We start from the raw sequence: 24,824 nt of genomic DNA, 5'->3' as shown, positions 1-24,824 counted from the left end.
TAGCTGATCATCTCTGGTTTTCTAAGTTTCCCCTCATGTGTGCTGGTCCCTTTGGCAGTGTGGCGACCAGAACCAAGTACAGGAATCCAGGTATGATCCAGTTTGTGCAAATTGGATCTTCTCTGTTTCTATTCTGTATTCATGGTAATGGTGATTAATGCCACATTCACTTTTCTCCATGAGCCAGCTTCATTTTGTGGGCACATTTGGAGTTTATTCATTCATTCATTCAATTATTCATTTAGCAAATATTTAATAAGCATCAAATCTGTGCCTGGCACTGTGCTAAGAGGGAGCGGAATAGAGTCGTGAACTGGATAAGGCTCTCCTTCTTGGAGCTTACAGTCAAGTAGGGGACAGAAACAGAAAACAAGTAAATAAAAGACTGTGATAGTTTTGGAACATGAAAAGGACTTACGGTATTCTAGTTGGAGGAAACCAAACACATAAAAATAAACCAGATAATTTCAGATAGCAATGAGCGCTCTGATGGAAATAAAACCGCATCAAGGGAAAGCACCCTTCGGTAGAGGGTGGTCAGGGAAGGGCTCTCCGAGGAGAGGTGCTCATGTGATCTGAAACCTGGATCCCAAGAAGGAGTCGGTCAGGGGAAATCCAGGGAGGGGTGTCCAGGCAGACTGGAGAGCGACCATAGAGGGCCCGACGTAGGAGGGAGCATGGAGAGGTACTGAGGGACCACGGGGCTGGGGCAGGGGTGTGATGGGACATGGGACAAGGTGATATATCGGAGGCAGGCCGGCAAGGTGTAGGCAGCCTGGGGGAGTCAATGTAGTGAGTGAGGATTTGATTCGCGGTATGACGGGACACGCGTGAGGGCTTGAAGGAAGGGGGTGTAGCATGAGCGGATTCACTGGTTTTTAAAGACCTCTCTAGCTGCTGAGTGGACAGGGAGAGGAGGTGGGAAGACCTCTGGAAGATGCCCCAGTGGTCCAGGTGAGGCTCCAGGGCGGTGGTGGCTGGATCTGAGCGACCGCAGTGGAGATGGAAGAAGCAGGAGAGTCAGAGGCTGTCCTGCGAGGAGCCGGCAGGCCTGCTGACATTTGGGGCACACAGAGACAGCAAGGTTCCGCTGAGGTTTTCCGCCTGAGCCACTGGCTGGACCGGGGGCCATTTCCTGAGGTGGGGAAGAGACTGGGGAAATGGGTTTTTGAGGAGAAATCACTAATTCGGTCTGGTATTCATTAAACTCCAGAATCTTACTCAGCTATCTTTTAAGTAGACTTAAATTTGGGCCTAGAGCATCGTGGCAAGCCACCTCCTGACTCACAGCCTGGGACCACCTGTTCCCTCGCTCCCCCTGTTGCTGACCCTTCACAGCCTCAGAATAGAGTTTTGGGTTTGCTGTTGACTCCGTTGCCCTGACTGGGACGTGGCATTGGTTCGTCCCTTTGTTTACAGATTCATTCAATAAACACTCACAGTTGACTTCTGGGTGCCAGGCCCTGTGTTGGGTCCCACGACACAGAGATAAGCAGGACAGGAGCCCTTCTCTCAAAGAGCTCCCACTCTGGTGGCTGGCATGGACCCAGAGACAGCAACGACATTTGACAGTATTTATTGTGCACCTACTGCATGCCTGGTAAAGCACGCAAACAAATACAGTGGTGGGAAGGATGGGGGCAGTCTCTGCCCTTCACGGACCTTCAGTGTCTTGAGGAAGGCAGAGCCCAACATATTACCGTTCATGTGCTGGTGAAGTCTGGCACCGTGGGAACACACTGAGGGGCACACAGGGGCTGGGCTTGGGGCTCAGGGAAAGCTTCCTGGCGGAGGCTGTGGGAGGCAAGCTGGAAGGTCAAGAGACAAGACCCCTGCACGGTGCGTGTGATGAAGGGTACAGAGATGGCCCCTTGGGAGCAGAGGATGGCAAGATTGTCACTGCAAAGGGGATCCATGGTTGGGTCTTGAGAAGAGAGAACAGCCTACAGAAAGCATCCTGCAGGTGCAGGGAGGGATAGGAAGCTCCCTGGAGATGGCATGTCATGTGTGGGGGTGGATGAGAGTGGAGAGGTGGCCTGGGGCTTGCTGGGTGTGGCTACCTTCTCTGGTGGCTTCCAGGCCCTCAGGCAGCACTAGAGAAATTTCGCATGTCCCCAAGTCAGACAGAGCTTGGGTCTGCAGAGTCGGAAGCCTTGGTGGGTGTTACCCTGAGCCAGACCTAAGGAGGAAGATAACTCTACACAAAGAAAGGAAATCCACTTAAGTATTTAAAAAACAGAAATGATTTCCTGATTGACAGCCTTCTGAGGTATCTGCCTCAAGAAGGAAGAGGGCTGTTCTGCACTTGCTTTAGTAAATCCGTGCCGTTTGCGCCCACTGACCAGTCCTCCAGGCTGGCGGGGACGCTGGGACTTGGAAACCAAAGTGCTGTGTTATTGGAGCCGCTCTCCCAGCAAACCAGTCTTTTGTGCTATGGTTATTTGAACAATCGAATGAATCCTTCTTTCCTGGAGAAGTTGCTTGGAATATATGCTCACTTTTATTTATTTGTTATTGTTATTGTTTTTTTAAAAAGCTTGAAACCTGGTGATGGGCGTGATTAGGACAAGATTCACACATGGAAACGCAGACACTGGTGTCCTAGAGCCAAAGCCAGCTCCGAAGACCTTTGGAGTCTGATGCTCTAGGCTAGAGTTTTCTCCTCTCTAAGAGGTCAAACATCTCAGAATCTGAGGAAAGCTGCTGTGCACTCTTTGCTTAAAACACATCCTTACATCCCTTCACATTTTGTAAATGGCAGAGACCCCCCAGGCCCCAGCTTGGAATCCTTTACACCTGGACACTGTGTGTCTCCCTCCCTTACGCTTCCTGGGGCTGGGTCTCCGCCACTGCTGCAACCCGGTCACATTGACATCCCCCATCCTGGTTGTCAGGTGAATTAGTGCACAAAATGGCAGACAGAGGTTTAAGGCCCCCCAACCCTTCTGTCCTCCACTCACCTTCAGGATGGTCTTTGACTCCTTGCCTTCCTGCCGCTCTCTTTTCTGCCATTTTCAGAACATCTCATCCGGCTGTGTCTGGTTCCTTTCCTTCCTGGATGTGCTTCGCCCTTCACCTGCTTCATATTCCTGAAGCATGTCAACAGAGCTGCTCAGGAATCTCCCATGGCTCCCTCTTTGTCTTCTGAACCCCTTGACCTGGTCTACAAGGGTCTTTGTGTCGGCCCTGCCTACATGTCTAGCTGCATGTCTTGCTGCTCTTCTCCAAACTCTCAGTAAGCCGAGATGAACCATCAGCAGGTGCATAGCTCCTTGCTTTTGCTTGGGTTATTCCAGTGCCAGGAATGCCTTTCTTCCATATCTCTGCCTATTGAAATCCTATCTATCCTTAAAAACGTAGAATAAGTGTGTCATCCCTTGACTGTTTCACAGCTCACCCACTCAACATTTTTTTTTTCTTCCTCCCTCTTCCATGTTCTTCCTTTTAATTTAGATACATAATTATACCTTCTCTTTTTCCTAAGAGTTTCAAGGTGCCTTGGAAAACAATAAAATAAGGAAAGAGGTGGATTAGAATCCCAACACACTTCCTGGCTATAACCAAGTTGCTCAGACTTTCTGTGCCCCGTTTTCCTCATCTGAAAAATGGAAAATGTTGTAGTGACCAACCACCTTAAAGGATTATTGTGGAGGTTAATGAAAGAATGCATGCCAAGCTCACATAGCACCTGGCATAAGATAAGGACTCCAAGTTATTCTCCATCATCATCATCACCATTATTGTTTTGATCGAGGATAAAATAACAGGGTTTAAGTAATCAAGAATGGTATGAGGGGAGGAAACTTATATACCTGAAAACCTAACCTAATAGAAACCACTCAACCAAGGCTAGCATTTTGCTTTGAGGTTCTTGGCCGCCAGGGCAAACAGTGGGAACGTAGCAGTTGGTTTCTATAACTTATATCATCTCATAAGAGAAAACAGGAGAGATCATCGGGAGAGACGAATGCTTCCCTAACTCTAGGGACTGTGAGGTAGGGGTCTTTACATGAGGGTGATGGAATGGAAAAGTTGGTTCAGGCCCAACTCTTGTGTTGACCATTGGCCAAAGGGGAGGACACAGCATCCCATGGGATCTGTTGTTGTGGTTCTGGCACGAGATTTCTGATCATCAGGCAGATTTTGTACACTGCCTTGTGGCAATAATCCCTCCTCCCCCATTTGACCGTGGCTCCTTAAGGGCAAGGACTGTGTCTTACTCATCTTTGTCTCCCGGTGCCCAGCTGAGTTCCTGGCACTGGGTGGCTGCTATGCAGTGCGTATGAATGAATGAGGAAGTGAATGATGGATGGACCATAAAAATGCACTGCAAGGAGGGTGAGGCCCGGAGGTGGCCAGGATCCAAGCAAGGGGCCACAGTCATCAGAGGAAGCGCTGAGTGACCCAAGGACAGAATAAGGATAAGGCAAGACATTGCAGGGTTTTTTCCTCCTTCTGCGTAAGCTGCAGAGAGGGGAACTAACATTTTCTTGTACATCTTATATATGCCAGGCTCTCCATTTTAATTTTCTGTTTATCTCATTGTCTTAGCAACCCTTCCCAGTAGATGGTCAATATTGCTCCCATTTTACAGATGAGGAAACCGAGGCTCAGACTCTAGGCAACTGGCCCAGAGTCATCCTGCTAGGAGGGGACAGAGCAGAGATAGGAGTCCCGTGAGGCTTCAAGGCCTAAGCTCCTTCCTGGACACCAGGAGCCCATCAGGATAGCCCTTCCGCGTCTGCTTAGCACCAGGAACCATGAGCAGCAGAGGGAAGATGAATCATGATTAACGTCCCATGCCCGTGTCCCCCTTTTTAATTTAATTTTATGGTTTCAGGAGCTGTGTCGCAGGTTGTGGGAGCTTGCAGAGATGGGCCACTGGTGGTTTGGTTTAATCCCCTTTTTAATATCTTTGTTGCAACCTTCTTTCCAATTCAGCTCCCAAGTCGCATTAAAAAAATACCTCTTCCTTTGGGTAGGCCTTCTCTTATTAAACAGATTCAAATGAAAAGTTTTAAAGATAATTTGAACAATACGAATCACAGTAGCTTCACAGCTGCCGTCGAGGCTCTCTTACTGCTGTATTCACTCCTCAGCAGGTCCTGTCCCACCCCAAAACCCTTCCAGTCTGGGGCACCCAGCCCTCACCAGCTTCCTGTTTGTCAGCTTCTCCTTTCCCATCCTGGGGGACGAGGGCCAGGGAGGGGTGGTGGGAGGTGTCCCACTTCCCTGTGCCAATCTGCCTTCTCAACTGCCCGCCCAGGAAAGTCCCACCTGGCTGGGTGTCTCATTTACATCAAAGGGATCATTTGCATCAAAACCCTGGGAGGGTGGGGGGGTGGAGGAATGCCTCAGGGATACCTGTTCTGAATGCAGATACCTGGGCCCTGTTCTGGACCAACTGAACTGCCATCTCCCCAAGAGTGCCCTGGAATCTGCATTTGGAACAGTTGCCCCATGTGACTCCTATGCATTTGTGTGAGAGTTCTCCGGTACTTTGGGGGTCAACGATGACAGATCCTCAGGTTTAAAAGGGACACAGCTTTGAGAAGGTGTTCCAAAGAAGCGCGAGAAGGAAGGAGACTGAGCTTTATGGAGTGAGCTGTAAGTGTATGCCAAGGACGTCATAAAAAAATGGGCTCCACTCAGTGTGAAAGCCTTTGCTGAGAAGTGAGAGGAACGCGACGTCCAGGCTGGGCGTTGGGGCAGCTGACGGATTTCACAGAGTTACCTCCTTTAATCCTGAGGGGTGTCGCCATCCCCATGGTGCAGGTGACAAGACTGAGGTTCCGGGGACGTCCCCCCCTCCACCCCTAGCTAGGCCCTGGGTGGTGAAGGGTCAGCAGGGCTCCCAGCCTGCAGCCCTGGGCTCTCCTTGGAGCTGCTAACATTTGCATAGCGCTCCTTACAGTTTACCGAGTGCTTCACGTTCACCGGCTCACTTAATCCTCCCACAGCCTGCAGGGTGGAGGAGGGGCGGGAGGCCGAGCCTTCTGAAGGCCCCCTGCCCCTCTGCCCCCCCAGATGTCCCAGCAGACAGAGCTCAGGGCATTCCCAGGTACCTTTGGGACCCAGGTGCGCAGGCCCTGGGGTGGCAGGTGAATCTGCCGCTTCTCTCAGGTGCCCCCTCCACCCTAACCTGAGCCCGTCAGAGCTATCCACGGACAGAGTATCCACCCTCCTCATTCCTTTCCTTCCTGCTGGTTTTCCACAAGCCTGTGGCAGTGTATGTGTGTGTGTGTGTGTTTATGGGTGTACGTGTGTACGGCTGGGGGAGCTGTGTGGGATGTGTGCATGGGTGAGGTGTGTGTGCATGTGGGGGGGTGACTGCGGTATGTGTGTGCATGGCTGTGTGTGTGCATGGTTGTGGCATGGCTGTGTGCATGGGTGTGTGTACGTGGGTATGTGTACACGACTGCTGTGTGTGTGCATGTGTGTGTGTGTGCATGTGGATGTGTGTGTGTGTGTGCATGGCTGTGCTGTGTGTGTGTGCATGGGTGTGGTGTATGCACGTGGTTGTGTATGTGTGCGTGACTGGGATGTGTGTGTGTGCATGGGTGTGGTGTGTGTACATGGCTGGGCTGTGTGTATATGCATGGGTGTGGCATGTGTTGTGCGTGGCTGTGGTGTGTGTGTGTGTTTGGTGTTGGTGTGTGTGTGTGCACGGCTGTGGCGTGTGTGTTTGTGGCTCTGCTGTGTATGTGTGCGGTGTGTGTGCGGGGAGGGAGACCCAGGGTAGTTCAGCGAATCCTACATCTGGGGGAGAGGGAAGATAGACACAAGGTAGTTTTGACTGAGATGGCTGTGTCCCTTCCTTCCACGTTGGGCAGGGCACCCTGGGTGCTGTGACGAATGCACCAGGGGAACAGAAACTAGGTCTCTGCTCCTCATGCAGACAGGAAGACCCAGAAATGTCCACCACCCTCGGTCAAGCAAGGGCGGGGGCTCACTAGGGATGGTGCCAGGCTGGACACCAGAGCGTCTGCCTCCATGATGAAGGCCTCTCCTTGTCTGGGGCCCTTTGGATCTCCTGCCCACCCCCACTCACAGCCACTCACCTGCCCACCAAGTTCTGCCTTCTGCCGCCTCATCCTTAGCTCCTGGCTGGCTCCCTGGCCTCTGGCCTCCTGCGCCCGAGGTCAGAGAAAGGAAGTGAATTGCAGGTCACCCCGTCAGAAAGGACAGAGCTGGGGTCTGAGTGCAGGTCTCTGGACTGCAAAGGCCCTGCTCCTTCTCCCACTTCTGCTGTTTGGGGCAATGTAGGGCAGTGGTTACAGTAGAGGCTGGGAGCCATGTGGCCTTGGATCCAACCCTGCTCTTGGGTGAACTTGAAGTTACCTTTCAGACTTCCTGAGCCTCAGTTTCCTCTTTCTAAATTGGGAATGAAGATGCTACCCATCCTTCCTAGTTGCTGGGAGGACAAGCACCGAGCATAATATCTGGCACAAATCGTGGCTCAGGCCCCAGACCCCTCCTGTCACTCCTCTGGGCTGCTCCCTGGAGGAAAAATACCTACGCCTGGCACTTCCCTGCTGAAATCTCTCCAGTGGCTTCCCTGCGCCTTTAGAATCAAATCCCCTCACATCACTCCAAGGCCTGGCTCATACTGCCTCCTGCCTTTATCGCTAACGTCACCTCACGTGACCCTGCCCTTAATGTGCCCCATGCCCTTGAGCATCAGTCCCGCCAATGCACCAAGCCCTTTCCCGCCTCATGGCCTTCATGTGTGCTATTCCCTGTGTCTGGAACGTTCTTCCTTGCATTCTTTACCTGAATACGTTCTTCTCTCTTTTCTCCCCCTGCTTAAATGACACTTCCTCAACAAGGCTTTTTTCACTCTCCCAACCTAGGTGTATGCACCTAGTATTCTCCCACACAGCTTTTCACTCTTGGTTTTCAGAGCAATGTGGCCCAGGGGTTGAGAAGAGTAGCATGTGAGCAAGATTGCCTCAGCTCATTCCCGTTGTTAACTCTCAATTCTGTGACCTTGGGAAAATGACCTAACTTCTCTGTCTCTTTGCTTCTTCATTTTTAAAAACTGGGAAAATTATCTCTCTCTGTGTTAGTTAGCTTTTGATCTATAACAAACCACCCCAAGGCTTGGTGACTCAAAACCACAACTATCTACTTAGCTCCCATTTCTGTGGTTCAGCAAGCTGGCCCGGGCTCAGCCAAGTGGTTCTTCTGGGAGACGCTGGGCCTGACCACACGTGACTCGTGTTCACCGAGTCTGCAGTCAGCTGGGTGTGGCGAGGGGTGGCCCGGGGACCTTGGGGTTTCCCTCTGTGGGCTGTGTCATCCTCTGGCAGGCTCTCCTGTGCTCGTGCCCATGGAGGTGGCTAAGTCCCAAGACAAACAAGGGTTGGGGCCCTAATGTCCAAGCACTTTATGAGTCTCTGCTTATTGTTCTCTTCTGTATGATATATATTTTGTTTTTAATTCGGATTATATTCCTATTGAAATATAGCTGACATATAATATTATATTAGTTTCAGGTGTACAATGTAGGGATTCAACATTTATATACATTACAAAATGAGTACTGGACATCTTGTCACCATATCTGTCACCAAGCAAAGTTATTATAGTACAGTGTTATTGACTCTATTCCCTATGCTGTACTTTACATCCCTGTGACTCATGTATTTTATAACTGAAAGTTTGTACCTCTTAATTCCCTTCACCTGTGTTGCCCATTCCTTCCTCCCCTCTGGCAACCACCAGTTTGTTCTCGGTATTTATGAGTCTATTTCCATTTTGTTTTGGTTGTTCATTTGTTTTCTTTTTCAGATTTCAAATATAAGTGAAATCATACAGTATTTGTCTTTCTTCGCCTGCCTTATTCAACAGCATAATACCCTTAGGCCCATCCATGTTGTCATAAATGGCAAGATTTCATTCTTTTTGATGGCGGAGTAATATTTCTGTGTGTGTGTATGCATGCGCATGCATGTGTGTGTGTACCACATCTTCTTTATTCATCTATTGATGGACACTTATGTTGCTTCCATATCTTGGCTATTGTAAATAATGTTGCAGTGAACATAGGGGTGCATATATCTTTCCAAATTAGGGCTTTCATTTTCTTTGGGTAAGTACCCAGAAGTAGAATTGCTGGGCTGTATGGTATTTTTATTTTTATTTCGTGAGGAGCCTCTGTACTATTCTGCATAGTGGCTGCACCAATTTACATTCCCAGCAACGGTGCATGAGGGTCCCCTCTTCCCCATATCCTCGCCAATACTTGGTATTTTTTGTCTGCTCGATAGTAACCATTCTGACAGGTGTGAGGTGATACCTCATTATGGTTTTGATTTGCATTTCCTTGATGATGAGTAATGTTGAGCATCTTTTCATGTGTCTGTTGGCCATCTGCATTCTTCTTTGGAAAAATGTCTATTTAGCTTCTCTGCCCATTTTTAATCAAATTATTGATTATTGTTTGGTTTTTTTTTTTTGTTTTTTTTTTTTTGGTGTTGAGTTATATGAGTTCTTATAGATTTTGGATATTAGCCCCTTATAAGGTACATCATTTGCAAATATCTTCTCCCATTCAGTAGGTTGCCATTTTGTTTTATTGGTTTCCTTCACTCTGCGAAAGCTTTTTAGTTCGAATGTAGTCCTCATTGTTTATTTTTGCTTTTGTTGCCCTTGCCTGAGGAGACAACCAAGAAAATACTGCTGACTGTTATCCAAGAGTTTACTGCCTGTTTTCTTTTAGGAGTTTTATGGTTTCAGGTCTTACATGTAGGTCTTTAATTCATCTTGAGTTTATTTTTGTAGATGGTATAAGAACGTTGTCCAGTTTCATTCTTCTGCATGTAGCTGTCCAGTTTTCCCACCAGCATTTATGGAAGAGATTATCTTTTCTCCATTGTACAGTCCTGCTTCCTTTATGTAGATTAACTGATCATATAAGCATGAGTTTATTTCTGGGCTGTCTATCCTGTTCCACTGATCTATGGGTCTACTTTTGTGCCAGTGCCATACTGCTTTGGTTACTATAGCTTTGTAGTCTAGTTTGAAATCTGGGAGTGTGATACCTCCAGCTTTGTTCTTTTTTCTCAAGATTGCTCTGGCTGACTCTGGAAAACAGTATGGAGGTTCCTCAAAAAGTTGAAAATAGAGCTACCCTACGACCCAGCAATTGCACTACTGGGTATTTACCCCAAAGATACAAATGTAGTGATCCGAAGGGGTATGTGCACCCCAATGTTTATAGCAGCAATGTCCACAATAGCCAAACTGTGGAAAGAGCCAAGATGTCCATTGACAGATGAATGGATAAAGAAGATGTGGTATACATATACACAATGGAATATTATGCAGCCATCAAAAGGAATGAAATCTTGCCATTTGCAACGACGTGGATGGAACTAGAGGGTATTATGCTGAGCGAAATAAGTCAATCAGAGAAAGACATGTATCATATGACCTCACTGATATGAGGAATTCTTAATCTCAGGAAACAAACTGAGGGTTGCTGGAGTGGTGGGGGGTGGGAGGGATGGGATGGCTGGATGATAGACACTGGGGAGGGTATGTGCTACGGTGAGCGCTGTGAATTGTGCAAGACTGATGAATCACAGATCTGTACCTCTGAAAAAAATAATGCAATATATGTTAAGAGAAAGAAAAGAAGATAGCAGGAGGGGAAGAATGAAGGGGGTGGAAATCGGAGGGGGAGATGAACCATGAGAGACTATGGACTCTGAGAAACAAACTGAGGGTTTTAGAGGGGAGGGGGGTGGGGGGATGGGTTAGCCTGGTGATGGGTATTAAAGAGGGCACGTTCTGCATGGAGCACTGGGTGTTATACGCAAACAGTGAATCATGGAAGACTACATCAAAAACTAATGATGTAATGTATGGTGACTAACATAATAATAACAAAAAAAAGATTGCTCTGGCTGTTTGGGGTCTTTTGTGGTTTCATATGAATTTTAGGATTATTTGTTCTAGTTATGTGATAGTACTTTGATAAGAATTACACTGAATCTATAGATTGCTTTGGGTAGTATGGACATTTTAACAACATTAATTCTTCCAATCCATGAGCATGGTGTATCTTTCCATTCATTTGTGTCATCTTCAATTTCTTTCAGCAGTGTCTTATAGTTTGCAGAGTACAGGTCTTTCCTCTTCTTGGTTACACTTATTCCTAGGTATTTTCACTTATTACTGAATCAAGATGTGTGGAAACTATCAAAGGGCCTGGACACAGGAAGGCATGATAAAATGGGGGCTGTTACTGTGATCAGTCGACCACACTACCCCACTGGGGCTGTTATGGGGATTCAAAAATTTTTTCTTTTTAGATTTTATTTATTTATTTGAGAGAGAGAGAGAGAGATAGTGAGACAGAGCACAAGTGGGGAGGAGAGGGAGAAGTAGGCTCCCCACAGAGCAAGGAACCTGATGTGGGACTCGATCCCAGGACCCCGGGATCATGACCTGAGCCGAAGGCAGACGCTTAACCAACTGAGGCACCCAGGCGCCCTGTTGTGGGGATTCAAATGAGACTTTGGCATGGAAAGTACCTAACACAGCGCCTGGCCGGTTAGTTAGCTCTCCATAAGCACTTAACCTTATTATTTTGTGACCCGGGACCTGAGGCTTAGACATGTTAGCCAGCTTGCATAAGGTATGGCACCCTTAACCAGGGGGGTTTGAGTCCACTCCTGACTCTTCCCAGGGAGTGAGCTCTTAGCCACTACTCTCTGCTGCTCAGCTGTGTGGACAGGTAGAGAAGTGAGAACCTCACCCACGGTCATGAGGTCAGTCTGTGGAGGGACCATCACTCAGGCCTGGGTCCGCATCAGACCTGGGGCCCTTCCCCTGCTTCAGTCACAACCAGCCATGTTGCCGGGTACCGGGCTTGGGCACCGTGTTTGTCGTTGGTCTGAAATGCCATGGTGGGAAGAAAACATTTGTTTTGGGTGTCCTCTTGTAGCACTAACAATTCTCTGCTCGCATTTTTCTGTTGTCTGGCTCAGATGAATAGCAGTTTTCATCTTTGCTCTGTGTTATCATGTACACAGAACCGCTGTTGGGAGCTAACAGTGTGCTTGCTTAGTCATTATTCTGGGAAGGGGTGCCAACCATTCAATAGCCTTTATTTTTCTTTGACTGTACACTGCGAATGCAGAAATTATGCACAGCGCTTGCGTCCAGAGCCACCATCAGACACCTGTCACTTCTGGAGGTGGGCAACGCAGAGGTGGTGGCAGCTGCTGGGGTCACAGCACCAATCCCGACTTCTTCCTATGTCAGCGCCCGGGCGCTGGGTTAACCTTCCTGAATGATTCACTGTGATAGAGTCTGTGGCATATTTTATGGTTTTTACCAGCTCAAAGGAGAAAGCAAATAGCATGGGAGAGGTGCCAGAATCGGCAAGACTTCTTAGGAAGAGAGAAGAAAAGATAGATTCCAGGAAATGCAGGGGAGCAGACTTGACATTGAACCCAGGGAAGTTGTGGGAAGAATGAAAAATCTTCCTGGGTTCCCCAAAGTGGTTGCGGAGATCAGGCAGGCTTTGTGTGGGGTCTGGCGTGGGAACCGCCGTGCAGAGATGGGGAGTTCTTAGGACTGGGATAAGCAGGTGGTTTTGTGTCATCTGACCAGCTTAGGGATGCCAGGCCAGGCACGGGGGCCAGAAAATGGAACCAAAGCCAGAGAGTTTGCAACCTGTGGAAGGAGTTGGGCAGTCTTTGGCAACAGAGCTCTTGATGTCAAGAGCTCCAAGAGATGGACAAGAGTAAAGATAAGTTCATGAGCTAGTTTCCTCATTGATTCAACAAATTCTCCCTGAGCTGGAGTCAGATGCCAGGCACTGCTCTAGACCCTGGGGCTCTGTGCTGAACAAGATACTGTCCCTGCCCTCAGGAAGGTTATGTTTTTGTGGGGAGTAAAGACATAAAAAAGATGCTGTGGATGGTGGTTGATACAATGAAGAAAATACACAGACTGATGGAGCAGACAGTGCCTACTGGGGGGGGCACTTTAAAAATGGGCAGGAAAGGCTACTTGGGGAGTAGGAAACATGAACAGAGGCCTGAATGATGAGAAGAAGCATCAGGGCATGATCTAGCATTCCACAGGAAATGCAAAGGCCCTGGGGCTGGAGTGAACTTGGCATGTCAAGGAATATTTTTAAGGCCAGAGTGGCTTGGATGAAGGAGGAGTTAAAGCAGGAGGGGGTTAATGGGCCACTTTGTATACTGCCCTGAAGGTCAGGAAGGAGTTTAAATTTTATCCTATATGTAATGAGAGTCCACATGAGGGTTTAAGCAGAGAAATGGATTGATCTGAGTTCTGAGAACATCCTAACTCTGCAGGCATACAGTTTTCTAGAAGAAACAAGAACAAACGAATCTTGTTTTCTTGGGGGATTGGGGGGCAGGTAGGGACACCCTTGATCAGGGACTTGTAACTGTGTGATGAATCTTGATTGCAGTGAGGTGTTTGAATAAGGCTGTCTTGGAGAAGAGGAGATGGGATGATAGTGACGGGATTGATTTATTCCCCCGAAGTGTTGATCCAGGATTACTGTCAGGCTGTGGGGAGGGTCTCCAGCAGTGTCTCCAAGGCTCGGCCCTGGACTCGTTCCCTTCAACATTTCTATCCATAAATTGGCAGAAGACCCAGGAGACATGCTCGTCAGACATGCAGCTGACATGGAGCTGTCAGGGACAGCTAATGCCACGGATGACAGACTCAGGATTCACCGTGATAATCCTCCACAGGCTGGAGAGACAGAATGAAACCAGCAATAGCCCCGACTGCACTCGGGTTGGGGAACAGAGCTCAGCTGTGGGGCAGGGGGCCCTTGCTGGATAGCTATCCCTGGAAAGGAAGCCGGGTGGGGTAGGAGGAGGTCGTGAAGGCAGCCGAACCCACCCACATCCCCACACTTTCTAGGTGACAAGGTCCTTGGCCTCTTTGAGGCTCATTTTTCCCCATCTGTAAAGTGGGGATGATGCTGTCTATTGCCCAGGAGTGTGGAGAGGATGAAATTCAAGCATGTATAGGGATGCCTGGCTTCCTGTCTGGCCTGTAGTGGGTTTGTGACTGATGCAAGGGAAATAGGAGTTTGTGGAGGCTGGCCCGAGGGAGGGCTGGGGGCCTGGGGACAGCCTTTCAGGGGTACACGGAGGGCCCACAGCCAGAGTGGGCCCTGCATTCTTGGCACTGCGCTGCCCCTGCAAGGATGCCAGCTTCCTAAGAAGCCCCGACTGCTGTAATGTGCCAGAGGAGTAAGAACAGGGGTTCACGAGATGCCCTTCAACAGATGAATGGATAAAGGTGATGTGGTCCATATATACAATGGAATATTACTCAGCCATCAGAAAGGATGAATACCCACCATTTGCATTGACATGGATGGAACTGTAGGGGATTATGCTAAGTGAAATAAGTCAAGCAGAGAAAGACAATTATCCTATGGTTTCACTCATATGTGGAATACAAGGAATAGAACAGAGGACCATAGGGGAAGGGAGGGAAAACTGAATGGGAAGAAATCAGAGAGGGAGACAAACCATGAGAGACTCTGGACTCTGGGAAACAAACTGAGGGTTATAGAGGGAGGGGGTAAGGGGTGGGGTGACTGGGTGATGGGTATTAAGGAGAGCACGTGATCTGATGAGCACTGGGCGCTATATGCAACTAATGAATCATTGAGCTCTACAAGAACTTATGATGCACTATATGTTGGCTAACTGAACATAATGAAAAAAAATAAAAAGGACAGGGGTTCATCCTCAGCTTCTGCCTGTGTCCGAGGTTGGGGAGGGGCAGGTGAGTCCTCTCAGGTGCTGAGAAGGGACCATCTGTGGGTGGTTTTTGATACAGGGACCCCAGGGTCCTGAGGGTCTTTTAGAATCTGCTTTGATTTCTCCTCGGAGTTTGTACTTGAGATGATTCAAGTGGTGAGACTTTTCCTATGTGCATCTATTGTGTAACATTTTTATTTAAAAACACACACACCCAGCCAAAAGTAGAGCCAATAGTACGTGATGAACCCACATACCTATCGCTCACACAGTTTTAGTGATGGCCAACGCATGGCCATCTTGTTTCATTTATGCCCCCATCTTCCGTCCACCCCTGCTGGATTAAGTTTAAAGAATATCTTAGACGTAATTTTATCTACCTCTAAGAGATAAGGACTCATTTTTTTTTTTGTTCAGTATAAACCACAATACCATTATCACAATGTTTTAAAATTGATATAATTGTAGTAGGTCTTTATAAAAAAAAATCTATTGGTGTATAGCTTGCTTTGCAAGTTTTTTTTTTTTTTTTTTTTTTTGTAGAAGGGTGAGTCAAAAACTGATCCTTCAAATGTCTGGTTTCTGTAACTCGAGATTCACCTGTTCCCTTTGAGGATGATGATGAAGAGGAAGAAGGGGGGTCTCTTTATTCTGATTGTTCGCAGGGACACAGCCGTGAGAGTGGGTCCTATTTATAGCTGAAGTCTAGACATGGGACGGAGGAAAGGAAGGGAATGGGAGAGGGCAGGGAGGAGGGGGAAGGGGGAGAGGAGAGAATGGAAGGAATGAGAAAGCCAGAGTGGAAGATGGCCCCATCTCTCTGCAGCGATGCCACCCTCCAGAGCTCCCAGCCGACACATGCCGAGCTCGCACCCAGATCACCTCCCCACATTCTCACCCTGGTGTCACACCCGTGGTTCAGGTGTCATGCCCAGGCTACAGGGGAGGCCCTGAGGTTCCAGGGTCTGACATGAAATAGGCAGTAGTGCCTGATGGAGACCCTGGTCTGATTGGCTGGAGTCTGCTTTCTCCTGGCCCCTCTCTGCTTCTAAGTCTGCTGAGGTCTCCTGTGGGGCTGGTGACCAGGAGGGATGCTGGCTCAGTTGGTAGAGTAGTGACATGCTCTTCCCTGTGTTTCCCAAGGGCCCTGGCCACCCACCTTCTTTCCCAGGACACCCTGGGCCTCACGAGGACCCAGCAACTAAGGGGGTAACGCCTGGCGCAGCTGGAAGCCCCGGGGACTGTCGCTTGTGCCCGTTCTGAGTGGTTGTCCAATACAGTGACTTTTTCTCTGGCTCAGCGTGTGGGGGTGGTGACGCATGAGTCGTTTTGTGCCTGTATGGGTGTGTGCATCAAACACACCCACAAGTGTGTGCATTTGCTCCTGCGCACGCATGAGGCTATATGAGCTCAAACACAAAGAGCATTACGAGGAAGGCACATCCCTACTGGCAGGATTCATGGTCCCTGCTCGAGGGACTTGCTGAGCCCTGGGGAGGACCTGTCAGAGTAGGAGTGTGCACCAGGCCTCCCCCACGCAAAACACCGCTCGTGGGCACTTTTCATCTTCCTCTTGCCCCTTCTTCATTGTCTTCACCACCCTCCCCCAGGGGCATTGAGCAGTTTCCAGAATGCTCTTTGTAGACCACCTCATCTACTTTTTATGGGAGCCCATCAAATACAGAGAGCAGATGATTTTAAGCTAGGTCACCACGGTCCTTCTGGTGGTGCCAGGGAGGAAGGTGCCCCTTTGCCAAGGACACCAGGCCGGCAGGATTGTCATCCTCTCCCACACCTGGAAAGAGCCAGCAAGCAGCAGCCTAGAGTCTGTGGTCCGAATCGGCCCCATCGGGCTGGTGTTGACCATCAAGCGTCCAGCTGGGGCCCAGGATTGGAGGTGCAGGTAGAGGCCAGTGTGTGGGTACAGGGAGATGCTTGGGAATCAGTGCAGTCCCCAAGCAGCTGCTCCTGCTCCCAGGAAGTGGGGTTCAGTCCAGAGGCCGTGATCTGGTCAGAAGGCCGTGCCAGCCAGGGGGGAAACACAGGTATCCACCCACGGGGCCACAATGTGGACTCCAGGATCCAGCCAGGCTGTCACACCTTAGATCACCCTTACCAACTGTGCTAGACCCTGTCCAAAGTGCTTTGCACATGTCTGTTATTCTTGTTGACCAGATGAGGAGACAGGGCACAGAGATGCTGAGCAACCTGCCCAGGGTCACAGTGGGGAAGTGAGGGAGCCAGGGCATGAGTCCAGCTGTCTAGTCCCGGGGCTCAGCCCCAGCACTCTGGCCTGCATGCTCAGAGCTGTTGACTCAACTCCTGGCCCCGATGTGGCTGGTCTTTCATTGCGTCAGGTCCTGGGCACAACAGAACAGGGAGGGATGGACTGAAATTAAAGCTCAGCTCATTCAGCAAGATGGAGTATCTGGAGAGGACCCCGATTCCCGATTCCCAGACCTGTGCTCTTGGTGCTGGTCCTGCTGGCCTGGCATAGAAACATCTTGGGAATCCACTGCTTGTCCATTTTATCTCCTGAGAAAGCAGTAGGTTTCTTTTACCTGGAGATGTGTTCTCTCCATCCCCTCTCCCTGGGGCCTGGGGCCTGCCACAGAGCCCCCAACCTCCCCCGCCCTCCCCAAGTGAGCTGGCACTAAAGCCCCTCTTTTTGACCTGTTTGCAGAGCTCTGGAGCTCAGCCGTGACAAAGATGAGATCTCCCTGTTGGTGGAGCAGGAGTTCTTGAGCCTGACCAAAGAGCACCTCATCTTAGTCACAGAGAGCTCAGGGGAGCTGGAGGCACCTGGCATTTCCCCCGAGGGGCCCAGACAGCCGGCTCCCTGCCTCCTCGCCCCTCCTCCGGTGGCAAACAGCAGTGAGTACCCTGGAACCACCATCATTGCCGCCGACACACTTCTGGAGCCGAAGGTGGCCGTGTCCATGATCAGCAGCCGGCAGGACTGCGACTCTGTCATGTCTACAGTCACAGGCATTCTGCGTGCTGCCAAGGTCAAGAGTGTCAAGGGGACAGAGGATGGGGGCCACATCCTGGGTGCCTCCAACTCGGAAATCAACAGGCTCCTGGCCCAGTTCCCACTGAAGTCCACAGAGGCAACCAGGATTCCTGACAACAAGATGGTGCTGGAGGAGACGAGGGTCATCAAGGACTTCCTGCAGAACAGCATGTTCAGCGGCCTGGGACCCAGGGAAGCCACGGGGCTGGGCCCCTTCCTCCTGCTGCCGCCCCCGCCTCCCGCACCCCCTGACAAGCTCCCTGAGCTCCCTGCTCAGAAGAGGCAGCTCCCGGTGTTTGCCAAGATCTGCTCCAAGCCCGAGGCTGACTCCGCCATGGAGAGGCACCTCTTAATGCGTGAGTGTGGTTGGGAACAGGGCTAGTGAGTGGGCCTGCAGGGAGGAACCTACCAGAAAGCCAATCAGGGCTGCAGCAGGGGCATGCAGGATCTTTAGCAGAGTAGGACAGGGTGGTCTCTCTGATGTGTGCAGTTCCCAAGTGCAGGCTGTTTTCAGCACTTACAGGCCCCCTCTGCTGGATGCCCATGTATGGGGACACGGCTTATGTGAGTAAACACAGTGGCCTGGATCCCAATGCACTTTGAGAAGAGATACAGGCACATGTGGTAACTGGCTCATGTTTTGAATCCAGGTATCCAGAGCACATTGAAGGAAGCATTTACCCCAGCTGAAACTGCAGCATGGGGACTTTAAGCTGGATAGGAGGAGAGAAATGTGATTAGCAGCTGGGGTCATTCCGATGGAGGCACCGGTTCTGATCACGACGACTGGTCCTCCCTCCGGGTCCTAGGGGTGAACGTGCAAACTCTCCACGTGCCATTCAGACTGTTGGCCTGGACTTGTTCCCTGGGACTCCTGAGCCTCAGAACAGTGCATTTCCACCTGCTAACTGAGGAGTCCTTACCCTTTCCCAAAAGCCCAGCCACCTCCCAAGTTCCCCTCACCCCACCTCCAGGTTCTGCATGTTGTGCCTGTTCTGATCCAGCCACTCAGACTGGACGGTTCCAAGGCAGAGGCATTTGCCTACAGTCAGCAGTCTTTAGGAGAGTTGATCATCATACGTCAACCAAAAGAAAAATCACCCCCAGGCTGTGAGCATGGATGGATAACTGAGATGCTGTGTTGGGAGGGCAAAATCCATCTCCTTAATAAAAGAGGTGCATGTTCTGTGTTCTGGAACATTGTGGGAAGGCCGAGGAATCAGAGCTGGGGACAGCAACCTGGACTCTGGGTCCTGGGAAGGCCTCTGGGACCCAGTGCGCTTTTTGGGAGCTGTGTCTGTGAGGGCTGAGCCCTGCCCGGAGGGTGGGACTTTCCTGCCACCGCCTTCTCCAGGAAGGAAGCCTGGAGAGCTCTCTGAGGGATGGGGCTGCAGGCTTGGAGGTGGTCCTGTCCCACCCACCCTCCCCACTGTGTGTGTTTGTCTCTGTGTATCGATGTGTGGGCAAAGGTGTGCGAAAGGAAATTTTATAGGTCTAGATGTGTTCGTTAGAGAAAATGTGGGTGTGGGTGCATCTGAGTGTGTCTGTGTGTATGGGTCTGTGTGTATCCATCTTGTGTGCATCGTTGTGCACATGTTAAGTGAGGGAGAGGAACGACAGGCAAGAACGTGTGTGTGTGTGTCTGTGTACACAGACGTTGGAAGAGGGAGCTTTGAAGTCGAATGAGTGGCAGGCGTGTTCAAGGCAACGGGAGGTATGTGAGAGACTGCAGGTGTGTTGGGTCTCTGGGGAAAGGGCTATTATTAGTGGGTACTGTTATTTCAGCACACTGGCTGGGGGCTAAACTTGGCAACCAGAGAAACTCTTGGAAGAGACTCTAGGGACATGTTTTGCTAAAAATGTCATTTTCTTCTAAATTGGCTCAGGCTAGAGCACTCTTCCCTTCGCTGGGATGGTGCTAGGAAGGTAGGCCCAGTCTTGTCCAGACTCAGCCACAAGACCACAGGGCTGCAGTGGGGGCACATGCTGGAGGGATCAGATCCATTCCCAACAGGTGACACTAGGCACAGGTCCTCTGGTCCAGCCGCTATGGGAACGATCCGAGGTGCTTGCTGTGCATCCAGCGCGATTTCCCAGCCAAACTCCGTGGAGACCCGCAAAGCCTCCAGGCTGGGAAAGGAGTGAAGAGCGTGGCTTCAACCAGACATTGCCTTAAAAACAAACAAACCCACATATATACAATTTCGCCCATAGTTAATTTTGTTTGAAGAACGAGTCCCTTTGCTCAAAGGGAAATCTAGGTGAAAAATCACTGCTGTAGAGGGTATTGGGATGGTCCAGGCAGCGTCCTCACACCAGGGGACCACTCCGTCTGTTTGCAGAGAGACCCGGGCCTGACCCCCACCGCACGCACTGGGGGGACATGCACTCACCCTGTCTCGCTGATGCCCACACCTGCTGCGCCATCTCCCCGTACTCCTGGACGGAAGGCCTCCCGGAAGGCCCAATTCCTTCTGGAAACCCTCTGACCCTCTCCGATAGAAGCCGTCTCAGCCACCCTCTTCTCCCACTGTGTCCCTCTGTCACCTCACGGTCCCCATCTGCCTTGCCCTGGAGCTATTTCTGGGTCTGTCTCTCTCTCCCTCCTTGTTGTGAGCTCCTGCAGGGCTGAGTCTGGCTCTGACTCATCAGTGTCCTCAGTAGTCAGGTCAGGGCCTGGTGCTGACAAACGGGCTGGATCACCCGTGAGCAACAAAGCAGGAGTAGAGTCCACGGTGAGGGGCCGGACCTCAGCTAGGCCACGTGTTCTATAGGAACATGAGCCTCCCCCATGGAGCCGGGGAGGCGGGGCTGAAAGCAGCTCTGTATCCCAAGATTGGCGCTGTGGATGGATAGAGGGAAGGGAGAAACAAAAAGAGGGAGAGAGGAAAGAAAAAAGGTAAAAAGGAAAGAAAGCAGGGAAAAGGGGAGGGAGGAAAGAAAGGGAGAGAAGAAAAGAAAGGTAATTGGAAGGAAAGAAGTCTGGATGGAAGGAAGGGAGGATGGATGGATGGATGGATGGACGGACCCATGTACGCATGCATGAGAGGGGAAGGCTGCAATGGGCAGTGGTCCGTGAAGGTGTCAGGGAGAAGACTAGGACTGGCTTGGGCTGGGAGGGAGACCCCAGAGTGGTTTGAGCCCCAAGTGTGTGCTAGGGAGGACCTGTTGCTTTGTCCACAAGACAGTGCTCCTTGCATCCAGCACGTGGCTTCCCAAAGCCATTGACTCAGTTTCCCTCCTGCTGTAGAATGGAACTCTGGTGCCAAGGAGCCAACCAAGGGTCGAGAGAGCCTCTTTCTCAGTCAGTGGCCCCAGAGCCGGAAGGACACGTGTGGTGAGGAAGGGTGCAGTGACCCAGTGGGCTCCACGTCCATGGCCCTACCAGCCAAGAAGCCTGCGTGGCCAGCCGAGAAGAACCTGCTCTATGAGTTTCTTGGGGCCGCCAAAAACCCAAGCACGCAGCTAAAGCTTCGCAGCAAAGTGGAGGTGGATGGGCTGGAGCTGAAACGTAAGTTGACCCTGCCTGGGGGGAGTCTGTAGAGGAAGGGATTCCAGAAACTCTCAATAGACCTATGATGGCTCTGCCGCCAAATGGCTGCCTCGTCCATGGGCAAGTCACTGGCTTTCTCTGGGCGTCAGTTTTTAAACTCAAAATGGGAGAAATGACTCTCTCCCACGTCCCTTATCAGGAGTACAACTGCTAGAGAAATACGGGTGAATTTCAGTGGTCAGTTTGAATACAGCCCCGAGCCAGCATACATCGTATCCGCTCAAGTTGCTCAAGCCAAAGAAAAATCCATGCTTCAGATTATTTCTACACTGAGATTATTCATGTCCCTGCTTTCTCTCCCTACAACTGTTTCAGCCAAACCTCCTTTGTCCAAAAAGATGCCCCTAAGGGGAAGTTGAGGTCCCATCTCTGACTCTGGAAGCACAGGACATTTACCAGAGGAAGAGAGTCTGGGATTCATATCCTAGAACAACCCAACCAGATCTCATTCATTCAGACTAATTTGGGGTCATACCGTGTCAATTATATAATGTTGAAGATTTTTTAAAAAATGTTGCCAGTATAGATAAAACAACCTGGGTAGGGTCCTCAGTGTCGCCAAGTATATGTCCTCAGGGGGCTGCCTTAATAATTTGGTAAGAATGAACTCCAACGGCAGAGCAATTGTTGGTATAAAACTGGATTCTTGTAAAGCACTGAAAAGCATTTGGTTTTCTACATAGCTGAGCTATAGCCCTAGCGTCCTGGTTTATTGTTTTCTCTTGCTAAACCACCTCCTTTACTAGTGCATGATGGAGAAAGAACTCTAAGCCAGCCCATGCTGGGATGCACACCTCTTCCAAATTGGCCAGGTGTGTGCTAACGATGTTTTCCTATAGTTGGAAAGTCACCCCCACTTTGAAGAGCCCTCTTGGAGCTTAAAGGACCTGACATCCGAGAACATGAATCCCGGGGTAGTCATGGTGCTGAGGGTCTGCTGGCCTCTTCCTTCCTCAATCACTGAGACGCTCTACCTCTCCTGTGACTCACAGTTAACCCACCTGTGACGGCGGCCGACAAGTGCAACCTCAAGTACACAGGGAATGTTTTCACCCCACGCTTTGCTACAGCCTTGACCTCAGCCACCCTGAACCAGCCGCTCTTGCTCAACCTGAACTATCCGCCTCCGCCCGTGTTCGCAAATCACTCCACCTTCGCACAGTACCAGGTGAGTGAGTGGGTCCCGGGCCTGGCTCCCCAGGTTCCAGCCACGGAGGAGTGGTGGTTTGCAGGGAGCCTAATTCACAAAGAGGCCTTAGACTTGTTATTTTCTTCACTGTGGCCACATCAGACCAACTACTTGGTACACACACACACACACACACACACACACACACTCTCTTAAATTTTCCATTGTCCAAAATCCAGCTCACTCTGTGCTGTGTATGTGCTTTGCTAGTGTCGGCTGGTGAAGTGCTTGGGCTCCCAGCAGAAGAGGAGGGCACAGTCCTTGTTTCCCACCCACCTGCTATGACTTCCTTTAGAGTTAGATGACATGTGTCCTAGAGTACTTGGGACAGTCCCGGTTTTGGTCTTTTGTCCCAACATTATTAAAAGCACCCCCTTTTCACTCTCAAGTGTCCTGGTGTGGATGCCAAACTATATGGCCACCTTATTTAAACGACATCTGAATAGTCTCAGCTTGTTCCAGCTCAGGTGGCCTGGCGCACATTCCAGATCTTGGGCTCTTAACCTAAAGGGAATTAGTGACCAGACACAAAGGGATGGTGCAACACGAGGAGCAGGGCTGGAAATTTTACTCACGGAACTTATTTATGCAGGAAAATGTAGTTTCTTTAGTTTGTCTATTTAAGTCAATCTCCCTTAAGAGCTGCCGCCCACTGGGCAGAAGGAGGGAAAAAAAAAATCAAATCAGTGTCCACTCTGGTTTAAACCTTAGCCTAATTCAACAACTTCAACAGTCCCTGTAGGTAGTGCTCAGTTTCTCCAGGAAAGGTGCTCAGCATCTGAGATTGCTTAGTCTTCTGGCTAAGCATCATAGGCCTATTGAGAGTTTCTGGAATCCCCTGCCCCAGCTCCTCTCCAGAATGGCACGTAGGTATATGGGCAAGACACACCAACTTGTACACCCAGGTCCTTGGGGGCCTGCTGCCCCCGGCTGGCCCAGCAAAGCATGGAGAAGGCACACAGAGAAGACAATACACCTGCAAATCATCTTGTCCGGTCTCTGTGCATTTCTTCCTTTACAACAGAGCGGCAAGCCTTAGGGCTTAGGTGTCCCCTGCGCAGAAGGTGGATCTTCTCTACACCACACAGAGCCTCTCTGAGCTGGACCACCAGACTTAGCCCCAGAAGCTTAAACAGAAGCTCACGGAGTTTAGCAAAGTCTCTGTCTTTCTCTCTGATGTTTTGTTTTCAAGGCTTTTTGTTTGTTTTTTTGCTAAAGAGGACAAGGGCCCACCCCCTCCCCCTGCAAGATGGAGAGCCTTGGGCTGGGGCTGTCAGGAAGCATGAGGGAGGGGGAGGCCAGCATGCATCAGCCCCGTGTCTGTCTCGTCCTTACCCAGGTCTTGAGCAAAGTGCCCTGTTCTCGCCCTTATCCATTCACCAACCTCTTCTCTAGTACTCCTCACCCTGGCGTTTTTGTGTTTGCTCCTTCATTATTCAGTCCTTTATTCACCTACTCACCAACGTGTTCGTTTTTATTTATGTGTTTACTTGTTCATTTAAGTAATTTAAAAACCTTTGCTCCACCCTAACCACAGGCCGAGTATCGGCCAGGCGAGGGCATTCAAAGATGACTGAGTGCTCGGAGTCCAGCACACGTCAGGCACAGATCGGAGACCTGCACTTTGTGCACCCAGCCTCTGAAAGGGAAGCAGCTGCATAATTTTATGCAGTGTAAACCGATTCACTCTAAGTGCACTTGGAGCTCAGTGTATAAAGTGGATGCTTGCTGGCTTGCGTTATAAACAGCGGAGAGATAATAGCTCCTTGCTATGTCAACTGCTTCTGGCTTGACTTTTTGGAGGGAGTGAGATTTGACCATATTATCTGAGCACGAAGCTCCTTTGTTTTCAGAGATGCTGGCGTTTGCAGCACACGGCTGCCTCTAAGGCTTCCTGGCCTCTGCTGGAGAAACTGACCCTCCCAGGGAGCGATGGAGAACAGGGCAATTTACCTTCTCGAAGCTTCTCATGATTTCATAATGCCATCCAGCTTTGAGACGGCCCATCAAGGGGCCTGACGTAATAAAAAGAATGCAGGTTTTGGAATTGGCAGACTTGCGTTTAAAGAAATCTGCTGCTTAAAGCTGTGTGGCTCTGGACAAGCTAAAGTTAGCTAAAGGCTCTGAGCCCTCCTTCCCTCACTCGTGAAATGGGCTCATAATAATTAGCAGCAGCAGCAGCGTGGCCTGTACTTGACTCGGTTGTAAGGTTAATTGAGTCTATGGGTGAGAAAGGGATTTGCAAAGTCTAAAGTATGATATAGATGTTGGTTTTTATTATTATTCAGCCCT

General features: G+C 50.1%; 1 protein-coding gene across 1 annotated transcript in view; it reads left to right on the top strand.

The window, feature by feature from the left end:
- Nucleotides 1-24,824, top strand: part of C5H1orf94 (chromosome 5 C1orf94 homolog) — a 40,338-nt gene that overhangs the window by 3,599 nt on the left and 11,915 nt on the right. The window contains exons 2-4 of the mRNA XM_036065281.2: nt 17,461-18,146; nt 21,041-21,301; nt 22,336-22,511. Of these exons, the coding sequence (XP_035921174.1) occupies nt 17,461-18,146; nt 21,041-21,301; nt 22,336-22,511 (1,123 nt within the window). The remainder of the gene's footprint in view (nt 1-17,460; nt 18,147-21,040; nt 21,302-22,335; nt 22,512-24,824) is intronic.

Source organism: Halichoerus grypus, chromosome 5 (assembly GCF_964656455.1).
Source record: "Halichoerus grypus chromosome 5, mHalGry1.hap1.1, whole genome shotgun sequence".
Taxonomy (NCBI): Eukaryota; Metazoa; Chordata; class Mammalia; order Carnivora; family Phocidae; genus Halichoerus; species Halichoerus grypus.
The sequence above is the reverse complement of the archived record's forward strand: the minus strand, read 5'-3'. Positions and strand labels throughout refer to the sequence as shown.